The sequence below is a fragment of the Nerophis lumbriciformis genome, linkage group LG15 (assembly GCF_033978685.3).
Source record: "Nerophis lumbriciformis linkage group LG15, RoL_Nlum_v2.1, whole genome shotgun sequence".
NCBI classification, from domain to species: Eukaryota; Metazoa; Chordata; class Actinopteri; order Syngnathiformes; family Syngnathidae; genus Nerophis; species Nerophis lumbriciformis.
Window position 1 is genome coordinate 2,053,567 of NC_084562.2, and position 13,209 is coordinate 2,066,775.

Genomic DNA, 13,209 nt, shown 5'->3' on the forward strand with positions numbered 1-13,209 from the left:
CCAGCCAGCCAAACGTAACCAAACTATTTTTCCAAACCTTCAAAACTGTAGCAGGTAATATGATTTTTAATGCTATTTGTAACTGTGGCCTATAAAACCATTTCCACTGGTTTATGAACTTGGAGTATTTTTATTTGTCAACTTAATACAAAACTAGCTACCAAACTTACCAACACAATGTATATGTGTATCATAATAATGTGGGGAGATTATTGCCTATAAAAAACAGCACAATACTTTTGCCATTCCAAATAGACTTTAATTAAGTAGGGAAAACATTCAATAGTCCAATACAGAAAGCAAGTGAGGGAAGCATTTTCGCTAGGGTCATTAACATTGTGACATTTTTTCCAAGGCTTAGCCGTACAAGCTGAAATGAGCGCGGCTTAGTTCAAGAAGTGAATCTCAACCACTGTATTGTGGCACATTTGTGTGCCTTGAAATTAAAAATGACCCAAATTAACTTTCATTTGTCCAAACATCTCAAATTATTGTTTCCATCTATCTATACTAGCAACATGTAGTGACAGGCAAAACAATTATGCGCTTCCATTAGATGGCAGAAGGTACCTATTACTTTTTGTGATATTTTTGTTTGGGAGTGTGCATGAGATTTCTAATGCAAATTATGTGCCTTGGATCCATCAAGGTTGGGTAACATTGGGCTAGAGGACACATGGCATGTACTGTACATGACAGCAACATTGATACATTCTCACAAGCAAACATAAACATCACCAAACTGTTCACGGGTACAGTAAATAAAGTGACGCATAAACTGTAGAAAATTGGACTTGTATTCAGTCTTGATGGCCAGCAAATGCATGACGCGCTATCCATTTACAGACTGGCAAGGCCTCTGGTGAGAGATGAACAACTAGGCAAACGTGGTCCATTGACAGTAACATCCCGTGCAAATAACCAAGGCTTGTCTGTTATTTGAAACATAAATACATAAGTCAAACCATCAAAAGGTGGATGTTAAAATAGTGAGGCGAGGCAATATGAAACAGGAATAATTATATGTAAATAACTCTAGGAAGTAAAATGTATACTGGTCTACCTGACAGGAAATAGCTGATTAGAAACTTGAGTGCGCTATCATAAACTCAGAGCAAAATATTCTATATGAGCTAAGATTAAATGTATCATGTTATACAGTATGTATGTTTAGTCAATTTTGAGCTTTGAGCATGTTTTCCTTCTGATGTCAATGATAAAAAACATAACTCTTAGGTCTTCTTCTTCAGCTCTTCAAAGCGTCTTGTCAGATCATCAAAGTCGATGTCGTCCGAAGTTGTGGTTTTCCCGCCCAAGGAGGATGACGGGAGCGTGTCGGGCACAGAAGGAAGCTCTGGGAGAGCGTTGTTGTCAAATATTTGTGGTGAAGGACCTGCAGCAAAATACAGAGTGGCTGTAAGCATCGCCGGGACTTAAATCCTATCAGTGTTGGGACTAACGCTTTACAAAGTAACGCGTTACTGTAACGCCTTTATTTTCGGCGGTAACTAGTATTCTAACGCGTTATTTTTTATATTCAGTAACTCAGTTACCGTTACTACATGATGCGTTACTGCGTTATTTTACGTTATTTTTTATATAGTGTCGGCTAGAAACTGAGAAGATCTGAGTGTGTTTTATTGCTGCGGTGTCGTCTTTCTGAATGTTCCTGTGTCACAAGGAAGAGGCGCGCCACGCGCTCTGTGTAGGTGTGTGTGTGGGGCGGGGGGACGTGTCTGTGTTTACTAACAAGACATGGCGGAGCCGGAGCCGAGTTTCTTAACATGGAGATATTCTCACTACTTTTCTTTTGTCGAGCACGAAGAAAATAACATTTTAGTTAAATGTAAGTTGTGTCTTGGATCAAAAATCCTATCTACTGCCCAAAACAGGAATTCAAATCTGCTGAAACACCTACAAAAGCAACATGCTTCAACAAAGCTAGTAAAGAGAGACACACAGCGGCTGTATGTTAACAGAGGGACTGCTAGCCAGGACAACATTGATAGAGCCATTGCAGCATGTGTGCTAGAAGACATGCAGGCTATTTCTACAGTGGAATCACCCGCTTTCAGGCAGCTGGACACTGTGGACAGTGAGTACATAAACATGGAAAGCAAGCTAAAGAAAACACTCAAAACTCTGCCTCTGCTCATCATTCATCACTGAAGGTACACACACTCTGTCAATTATCTTATGTACTCTTTCATTCTAGACTTCTAGAGTGTTTGATTATCACATCACTCTAAATGTATAGACTATAAAACATAAAGAGGGGTCCTAGTGGGCCAGGCCAATCTTTCCTTTTCTCTAAACTAAAACTGGGGAAATGCGTAGAGTGTTCTGGGCTTCAGTACAGTGTTGATCTCAGGAAGACCCGATTTTATTTCACAATTCCTTGAGAGAGAAAAAAGCATGGTTAGGCGTGTGTATAGCAGTATGTGTGCTGTATATAGTGACATGACATAATCATGTCAAGTGTGCCTTCCTTGGGTGAAGAAAGGTTTACAGCTATGTTGTGACATGTGGTTATTATGCGGTTTGTTACTTATGTATGTTATGTTGCAGCTATTTAAAATAGTTTTGTCAATTTGTTCTGGCCCAAAATAAATTGGCCCTTTGAAACATATGTTTGTCTTTGTGTGTTGTATGTAGACCACATTGCTTAGCAGAGTTCAGTGATGCAAATGCATGTCAAGTTGATCAACAGATTGTATTATTCTCCAGTGCAATAACAGTACTGAAATTAAGGCTAAAAGGGCATTAATGGAGCCTTAAATTAAAAAAAAAAAAAAAAGAAGTAACTAAATAGTTACTTTTCACAGCTTTTTGGTGTAAGTAACTGAGTTAGCAACTGAGTAACTAGTAACTGTAACTAGTTACTGGTTTTCAGTAACTAACTCAACACTGAATCCTATTGCCTAAATACTTAATAAACTTTATCAAAAAAGTAAAGTACAGCAATACAAATCCACTATCAACTACAACATTTTAGGTTTGTCAATAATGCTTGAACACAAATTACGTTTAATGCCACTACTTTAATTAAATGCAACATTAACGCTGTATGCAGATGTGGAGAGGGACCTGGAAAGCAGAGACGTCTTCACAGCAGAGAATTACTCCCCGAGTTTGTAAACAATAACAAAAACGACCCCAAAACTTATTTTGTAACACAAACAAGAAAAATAAATGATCGTGAAACCTTTGACAGCTTTTCTCTCGTCATTTTCCTTTGAGTAATCTCTCTTTATCATCCCTTCGTTGTACCCTCCCCCCACATGCACACACAGGCCACATCACCGGTGCTGCTCTCTATTGGAGCAGTCTTGTTCCTATTTTACTCATTCAACACATTATCGAAGCAACACAATACAAATCAATGCTTTTTTCTAATTGAATTAATCAATTTACTCGATGAACCATTGCAGCCCTAACTGCGACACAGCTGTGCTAAAGATTGGCTTGGCTAAGCAGCTCATCAGCCAATCACCGATCAGTTAAAAAGAAGAAAATATCTGCCCCGATTTGATCCCGATCATTTCTAATAAAAACACAAACCTAGCGTGAGAACACTTTGTACCTGGTGTACGCACTTACTGGAGTTATGGCACAAATGTGAAGTACTAGATTTTGATCCTACATGCAATGGAAGTGAATAAAGATTTATCAAAGAAAAACACTGATGTCCTACATTTATCTACTTTAGGTTTTGAAATGCTTATTCAATCATTGCATTACCCGACACACTGTTTTGTCAAACATATGTGATAATAGTTATAATCAGCATTTACTTACTAATATTTACATGGTGTTAATGTCAGCATAACTTTAAATGTTTTTGAAACATCTGTCTGGAAATAAAATGACATATCAGTGTTGCCAACTTAGCAACTTTGTCCCTATATTTAGCAAGTATTCAGAGTTCCCTTAGAACACCTTTCTCTCCATGGTGTCTCTATATTTCCACTAATTGTTGACCACTAAATGTCTGTGGACCTCCAAAATTTGCATTTTACACAGTATTACTACCCTTTTTTCCCTGTCTAGCTCTCATTGAAGGCGGTTGTATTTCCCTCATCTCTCCGTTATCACTTTTGCTTTGCTTATTGTCTTGTCTTAACTTTCTAAGAGCCTCTCTTTTGCACTGTTGTCCGAAAATCCAAAAATGGACTTGATTAACTTGAGGCTCAACTCAATTGATAAGATCTTCTTGACGACAAACACAGGTTCAGGGGAATCTGCCTGTCTTGATGGGACATTTGCTGCTGGATAGATGAGGGACTCTTGGGAGAAGTGTTGAGTCCTGTGGCTGTCAGTTCTTTCTGTTGAGAACGTGAAAGATATCTACTGTATCTATTTGGAACTGTGATAACAGGGCATCTGCTGATTGCATTGAGCAACGCTCTGGTGTACCAACAAATTCAGAAGACGATGGCAGCCGTTCAAGGAGCCCAAAGGCTGCCCATCGCGATGGATGGTATTGGTAGAGCTGTGGGCACTCAGACTTTGGCCAGCTCAGAATTTAATCGCAAATTGGATAACATCTCGGAGATTTGCACGCAAAATTATGATCAATTTGAGAACCAGAATGGACAATTACATCAGACAAGTCCATTGTAATGCGTTTGCTCGCCCGAAACCAATAACAATCCTTATCTACAATTTGGCTCCCTCTGTAAATGACCTAGGCAAGGTTGTGCTGTAAACATCCCAGTTAGACCAGTGCAGTGAAAGATGCTCTGAAACCCTCCCCCATTCTTCAAGAACACCTGTGATGTTGTCACTGTTTGTGGACACCGAGCGGAGTGACCTGCAGGCTTACAGATAAAACGTGCACCCATGAACCACTACTACAATCACGCACACACTACCCTCCCCAGGTTTTTTATGATCTTAAACCAAGAACCCCGCCGCTTCCAGAGTACTGGAGGTTTCTTTATGATCTAAAACTGAGCCCACCCAGGGGGGCTAGTTTGGGATCTGCTTCTCCCCCTCACCACCATGTTTACCTTTCCTACCTATTTTACGGGGTGCTTCCCATAGGTGGCGATCCATCAGTCTTTCGGCCCTGTATACCCCTGTAAGTGTTTATTGTTCCGTATGTCTGCTCTTGGGCAGTTGAGTTGAGTTGAGTTAAGTGGCAATGACAATAAAGTTATAATCTATTGTAAATTATATTCCATAGCTACAATTGTTGGTTGGACTCACCTGTGGCCTGGAAAGGAAGAACGTTTCTGTGTGTTAGGTCATCAATCTAAAACAGAAGAGGTTTGTTTGTGTGACAGTGTCCATTGCCTTATACACAGTGTAGGTAATGTTATGTTATGCTAGTGCTTAAAGTAAGAATATAAGCAAAAGGCAAATGCTCCTGGGAAACCATCACCTGAGTGAGCATGAGACTGTTTTTTTAATTTATTTTAACTCCAGTACTGTCCAATAAAATCCCAGGTCTTCGACTCCTTTTTGTTAGTAGTTAGAATACAAACAATTTATGCTGCCTTCTTCAGATGCATGCTGACCATTTATGTGCATAAAGAAGAGAAAGCAAGCCTGCCCCGGAAGAAATGCAGAAGCAGAGGCGCAAGCTAAGTGAACTGCTCTTCCCTGAGTGATGTTTTGTCCGTCTTGTCACTCTGCGGGCACTGAAAGGGGTCATGAATGGGAAGAGTTTATTCACTTACAGACTCGTATGTGGGGGGAGAAGTGGGCAGCTGAGGGGGCTGCCCTCCTCCCATGGGTTGCGTTAAGCTGAATCCAATGGGTGGATTGGGTGGTTCCTGGAGGTAAACAAAAACACGACGCAAACGCAGTGAATGTATTGTTCTGATTCCTGAACACAAACATGCTTGCTCAGGCTGTATGAAACGCAGTGGGGACATTCAGGATATTGTTTGTATTACAGCAATAGTGCAATAATTGATTTGACGTTAATTTAAAAAAATCACCAAACTACAGCCCGGTTACCAGTCTGTGGGCTGAGCCAAATGTGTAATTAACTACTTTATATTATACTTAAAGTTTACAAACTTTTACTAAAATTAGAACTTTTGTCAACATTATTCATGTTTACATTGTTTCTTATGGAGAATATTGCTTTAATTTATAAACTTTTCTATTTATGAAACCTGTCCATGAACAAATTACGTTATTAAATTGAGGTTTTAAATTAAAAGTGCAAAGCAATTTAAGATATATCTTACTGCTCCTTTGGGAGGTGGGTAGTTGAAAGGTGCAGACATAGGCATGGGCATGGCAGGAGCAGTAAAACCTCCTCCTCCTCCTCCTCCAGACTTCTTGTAATTGTTCACATCAATCAGGTCAGCTTCTTCCCCATGATTCACCTCAGGCTGTCAGGGAAAAAGTGACACAACAGTAAGCATACACAACAAATTACATCATCCTGACTAGCAAATTTTTTAATGCCTACCCGGACCAGGGCATCGGGTTCATACGGCACATTATAGTTCTTGGCTATCTCAATCAGGTAGCGCTCTACCAAGATCTTGGGAGGGGCCTCCACACTCAGCTTGTGCATCAGCTGAAAACATATAAAATGTTGTATCAGATTAGATGCAATTTATTATTATATTGGCTACATACTCTGGAAAAAGATGCTTACTCTTTCATTAACTGTTCCAATCTGGTTTGACCTGCACAGCTTGCCATACTCCTTGCTATATTTTGCACATAACTGGTCTGATACCTACAAGAAGAAATAGAAAATCTAAATTCAAATAGACAGACTGATATCAATCAGTATTACTACCAAAAATGCATGTCCTGGGAATCGCAGGGCACACAAAGACAAAACCATTCAACTCAGATTCAAACCTATCTGCAATTCCGACTCTTCAATTAACTTAACATGCATTTTTTGCAACATTTAAAACAAAGTAGCGCGAACACAGTATTGGTGCATGTTAGAGCTGGGCAATATATCGAGTTTGTAAGATATATCGATATATTTTTAAACAAGATATGAATTAAGAAAATTTCGTAATATCGATATAATTTATTTCACATTAAAATGACCAAACACCGCTTATTTGTTGTGTTCCTTGATTCTCCCCCGCTTCCCACTCCCTCTCAACACTCCGTTGGGCTATTAAACCACTCCCCTTCCTCCTTCCAAGACATGATTGGTTGGTTGTTTACTATGATAAGTCACGATTGGTTGAGATTAGGGCAAAACATTAGATACAGGCCAATTAGAGGCAAGATAGGGCGGGTCATCGAACCAGGAAGGGAAATCACGACAGACATCCCAAATGACGACGAGAGTCGTAGAAGAGAAGAGGGAATATTCAAGCGGGCGATTTATATATTAAATAAACTAGTGGAAGATGGCAGAGGAATTCTCTTCCTTAGATTTTTCTTATAAGGATGTAGATGACGTCCAGGAAACCCACAATGCGTCTACTTGGCTACATTTGGACAAATGTATGCGTTTGGATAAAACATTCAACCGAGCTCTACCGGTATAGCTCGGTCGGTAGAGCAGCCGTGCCAGCAACTTCATGGTTCCAGGTTCGATCCCCGCTTCCGCCATCCTAGTCACTGCCGTTGTGTCCTTGGGCAAGACACTTTACCCACCTGCTCCCAGTGCCACCCACACCGATTTAAATGTAACTTAGATATTGGGTTTCACGATGTAAAGTGCTTTGAGTCACTAGAGAAAAGCGCTATATAAATATAATTCACTTCACTTCATTTAAGTTGTTTACCATGTAAGCCCAAATCAAAACTGTTCTCGAGTTGCCATTTTGGCATACATTTGCCGAAAAATGTATGCCGAAGTGAGGAAGATCATAGCTGCACAATTAAGTAAAGCCACTTACTTGGCGCTGATCACAACCGTGTACGTGTGTGACAGTCCATTACATCGTCGACTGGTAATTAAAAAGTGCCTGCCCGCAAATTTATTTTTTATCCGAGTTTGATACATTTTGTATTACATGCACACTCATGTTATTGATTTTACGTAGTATCTTATTTATGTTATGTAATTCTGTGCTACTTAAACTGTTTATTTTCTGTGCTGTTAATACCCATCTTGACTTACTGGGTTAATAAAAGTGCCACTGACTGTTTACAGTACAGTTGTCATTCAGTTCAATTTCAGTGAATCTCGCTCAAAAATGAATATCTTTATATGTATACTTTCACCGGAAAATATATCGAGTTATATATTGAGTTTCAGTAAAAATATATCGAGATATACTTTTTCGTCCATATCGTCCAGCCCTAGTGCACGTATTGAGTAACTTTCAACATTTTGTGTGCATGCAGTTCTGGAGTAGAAGATTTAGCTTACACAAACAAATACATGTGAACATGTTGGTATGTGCTTTTTTTTTTTTTTAAAGGATTACTTACAATCTTTAATTCTGCTACCTCTGACTGGAGGCGATGAGCTGCCCAGATAAGGGTGGACACCGCCTCCTGCAAGCCCGGATCCAGCTCCCTGATTATAACCACACAATTATTTAACTGGACAGATGGATATTTATAACTAAAGATCGCAAAGACAACCACTTACTTCATTGATTGAATGAGGCCAAAGCGTGTCAGCAGCAAGTCACAGTAAAGCTCCAGAATCTCCATGGCTTCAACCAAATAGTCCTCCCTGATGATGTGCTCCACACGGATCCGCGCCCGCTCATCTTTTCCCGATGACAGGTAATCTGCAATCTCCTTGCGAGCCTTCTGAGCAAGCTCAGCTACATTGTAAAATGATAGGAGGAAAAACAGGGAAACATGAAACCACCCCATTTTTTATTTTTGTATTGTTGCTCTTATTATCCCAACACTCACTTTTCTTGTTCTCAAGATGTTTGAGTCGGTTGATGACAAGCCGGAGGTTGACTCTTAACCTCTCCGATTTGAAGCCTCCGCCGAGCATCACTGGTGGCTCTGATCTGTGGACAAGAGTAAAACGTGTTGAGTCTATTCAACCTAACCTTGTCTAGTCATATCGGCTAATGTTTTATAGTCCCCATTATTCTCCAATAAGGTCAGAAAAAGGTTGTTAGTCGCTTTTTAAAATAAAGACAATCTAGAGCAGCGGTGTCAAACTCATTTTAGATCGGGGGCCACATGGACAAAAATCTACTCCCGAGTGGGCCGGACTGGCAAAATCATGGTACATTAACTTAAAAATAAAGACAAATTCAGATTGTTTTCTTTATTTAAAAATAGAACAAGCACATTCAGAAAATGTACAAATCATAATGTTGTTGGGTTTTTTTTACACTTACATGTTGCGGTTAATAGTATTCTATCTTCATTTGTCGTTATGTATACTTTCTGATTAAATTATGTGATAATGTTCATCAATCAACTCATTGGTGTTAATTTTCAATCCATCAAGATAAAAAAAATATTAAAATCAAATTACAGGATGTTATTTATGTAGTTTGCTCATTTTCCTCGACTGATGTACTAACATGTGGTTTATTTATTTTTTTCCATATGTAGCATCATCTACAATGATACAAAGAATCGTTATTGCGACATCTAGTGGACACATTTAGAACAGTAGTTTCTATCATTCAAAAATGCTATACTGAGCAAACTCATCCCGCGGGCCGGGCAAAACCTGATCCGGCCCCCGGGCCTGATCCAGCCTACGGGCCGTACGTTTTGACACCCCTGATCTATAGCAGTGTTTATAACTTAATAGTTCACTTATTAGCAATCTAAGCTTAATAATACACCAAAATAAAGCTTATTGTCTTTCTCTGCCTTTTATTCCCGCTCTTACTTTTCCCACTTCTAGGTGTCCAACACACAACACATGTCATCATATCCTGTGTCCCCTGCCCCTGCCCTTAACTTCCCCTTACAATGGTTCCGGTATTGTCCTGTGCATAGACATCTTATAAGTAGACGCAGCATCGACCGCTACTGCCTACTGGCGCTGACGAGACGCCATCTTGGAGTGGTGATCCGCTCCATTCAGTGCAATTCATTTGGCAGGAGCAATGAACTGTCAAGCGCATTTAATTCATCTTACCTCACTTAATACCACTCATTTTCACACGTTTTTTTGTCATACGTGTAGCTATGATAAAGGACACATGTTTTGGCGTGTTTTCTTATTTATAGTTTGCTTAACAGTAATAGAATATTCTTATATGCTATAAGTGTACACCTACTCAGTGGCCTAGTGGTTAGAGTGTCCGCCCTGAGATCGGTAGGTTGTGAGTTCAAACCCCGGCCGAGTCATACCAAAGACTATAAAAATGGGACCCATTACCTCCCTGCTTGGCACTCAGCATTACTCTGATCGAGAGGGTTCTGAACGCTTGCTAAAAATCTTTGTTGCCAAATTGGCAAAACTCATAACATATTTTAAAGAATTTATATTTTTCTCAGACGAGGCGGTGGCAGAGGGGTTAGTGCATCTGCCTCACAATACGAAGGTCCTGAGTAGTCTTGGGTTCAATCCCGAGCTCGGGATCTTTCTGTGTGGAGTTTGCATGTTCTCCCCGTGACTGCGTGGGTTCCCTCCGGGTACTCCGGCTTCCTCCCACTTCCAAAGACATGCACCTGGGGATAAGTTGATTGGCAACACTAAAAATTGGCCCTAGTGTGTGGATGTGAGTGTGAATGTTGTCTGTCTATCTATCTGTGTTGGCCCTGCGATGAGGTGGCGACTTGTCCAGGGTGTACCCCGCCTTCCGCCCGATTGTAGCTGAGATAGGCTCCAGCGCCCCCCGCGACCCCAAAGGGAATAAGCGGTAGAAAATGGATGGATGGAGGTGCTGTGGATGATGTCATCTACTGTACAAGTCTACTAAATAGGAATATTCACATACATCTACTGCAGTGTTTTTCAACCACTGTGCCGCGGCACACTAGTGTGTCGTGAGATACAGGCTGGTGTGCCGTGGGAGAATATGTAATTTTGCCTATTTGGGTTAAAAATATTTTTTGCAAACCAATAATAATAATCTGCAAATGTGCCGTTGTTGAGTGTCGGTGCTGTCTAGAATGCGGCAGAGTAACCATGTTGTACTCTTCCATATCAGTAGGTGGCAGCCGGTAGCTAATTGCTTTGTAGATGTCGGAAACATGGTTTGTTGTGATCACAATATGCAGACGACAGCGTGCAGGTAAAAAGGTATCTAATGCTTAAACCAAAAATAAACAAAATGCGAGTGCCGCTAAGAAAAGGCGTTGAAGCTTAGGGAAGGCTATGCAAAACGAAACTAAAACTGAACTGGTTGCAAAGTAAACAAAAACAGAATGCTGGACGACAGCAAAGACTTACTGTGGAGCAAAGACAGCGTCCACAAAGTACATCCGAACATGACAAAAAAAAAAGGTATCTTGATGATTTCAACAATGTCCCCGCAAAGAAGGATAGCGACAACTTAAATAGCCTTGTTTGCTAAAAGAAAACATACAGAAGACATCCAACTTCTACAGGAAAATACCAACAAAACAGGAAAAACCACCAAAATAAGAGTGCAAGACAAGAACTAAACACTACACACAGGAAGACACCAAAAACCCAAAATAAGTCACAGCATGATGTGACAGTACTTTGAGACAAGAGCTATAGTCGTGCATGGTTGGTAATGGTTTGAATTCTTATCCAAAACTCGCGAGAACAACTTTTTAATTGTCAATATCAACTGCTGAGTTTAATGTTTTTATGTTTTCTGCTGGTGGTGTGCCTCCGCATTTTTTCAATGACAAAAATGTGCCGCGGCTCAAAAAAGGTTGAAAAACACTGATCTACTGGACGGGTTTATAATGACGCGCTACATTTCCAGCTTTGATGTGTTTATGTTTTACCATAAATTGATGTATGGGGGGGGGAATATGTCCTTATTCCCTATTATTACTTGCACTTGTTCGCGCAAAATAAAGTTAGCAGGGAATAATAAGTACACAACAGCAATAACTACTCTTGGCTGACATTTAAAAACGTTGGCTTTTGTCCCCAATTAAAGCCCACCTGTGTTTTATGAATCACACACACACACACACATACACATATATATATATATATATATATATATATCAACACAGCAAAAAACTGAAGGGTTTGTACAAAAAAACGCTTGCTTTTGAACCGACACTAAGACTAACCTTGGTAAACTACAGTAGCTTGTTGGCTAGGCCTAGCCTAGCTCAGTTATGCTAGCAACAACATAAGCCCCGCACGGCGTTTTAACCAGGGAGTTTACGTGGTGTTATTACAAACCGAGGTTATTATTTTCTCCATAGACCCAAGTTTTATAAGCACGTAAAGTAAAAACACGCGAGGGTGCGTTCGATTTTGACGAAAATAAATAATTGCCGTTGCTAATTTTCTCTTGACAGCGAGCTACTAAGATGGCCAAGCTACATAGCGCTCGCTCGATCCTAGAGAAGTGCGATCCACTGGTTATTTTAAGAGGTTAAAATAACACTAATAAGCACCCACAAACAATTTGCTTGATCACAAATAAGTAGAATTCGACGATTTACCTGTCAGTAGCTTCACAGTAACTCAATTGCCACTTCCGCGTTTATTTATGTGACGTCATGCGTTTTTCCCCCCTGTTGGGGTATGTAACATGACACCATGATGTAAAGCACAGCTATCAAATTCAAGGCCTGGGGCCCAGTTCTGCCCGCCACATCATTCAATGTGACCCGCGAAAGCCTGGAAAAAATAGGTTTCAACAAAATATTTGTATTTTTTGTACTAAATGCATTCTTTCTTTCAATTTTGACAGAAAAAAATGCATATTTTAAACTTTAATATCTGATCATGCCAATTAAAATAATATCCTGTATTGCAAAACAATATTTGTGAGATAAAAAAGTAATAGTTAAATATCTGCTTGTCATCTTTATTTATGACTTTAAAGCAAGTTATACATAAAAACATCTAATAATCAAAAGCATATGCATTTCGATTAATCATGATTAATCACAAGTTAATACCCGCATGCATAATGTAAATACATTTTTAAAACGCGGCCCTCTGAAAGCAGCCATTACTGCGATGTGGCCCTCAATAAGAATGAGTTTGACATCCCTGATGCCTAGTGGTTAAGAGTGTCCGCCCTGAGACCGGTAGGTTGTGAGTTCAAACCCTGGCCGAGTCATACCAAAGACTATAAAAATGGGAACCGTTACCTCCCTGCTTGGCACTCAGCATCAAGGGTTGGAATTGAGGGTTCCATCCATCCATTTTCTACCGCT

At 40.0% G+C, this 13,209-nt stretch overlaps 1 protein-coding gene across 2 annotated transcripts; it reads right to left on the reverse strand.

The window, feature by feature from the left end:
* Positions 1–237: 237 nt before the first annotated feature.
* On the reverse strand, positions 238–12,633 carry LOC133616026 (IST1 homolog). 2 transcript variants are annotated; one of them, XM_061975010.1, is made up of 10 exons: positions 12,487–12,633; positions 8,818–8,921; positions 8,543–8,723; positions 8,380–8,467; positions 6,623–6,706; positions 6,431–6,541; positions 6,204–6,350; positions 5,685–5,780; positions 5,212–5,257; positions 238–1,393 (listed from the first exon to the last, which is right to left on the reverse strand). In XM_061975010.1, the coding sequence occupies exons 2-10, from the start codon at positions 8,903–8,905 to the stop codon at positions 1,233–1,235; spliced, it is 1,002 nt and encodes a 333-aa protein (XP_061830994.1). In that variant the 5' UTR covers positions 8,906–8,921; positions 12,487–12,633; the 3' UTR covers positions 238–1,232. The 2 variants fall into 2 exon arrangements, with proteins under 2 accessions (XP_061830994.1, XP_061830995.1); XM_061975011.1 differs by lacking the exon at positions 5,212–5,257.
* Positions 12,634–13,209: the final 576 nt, after the last annotated feature.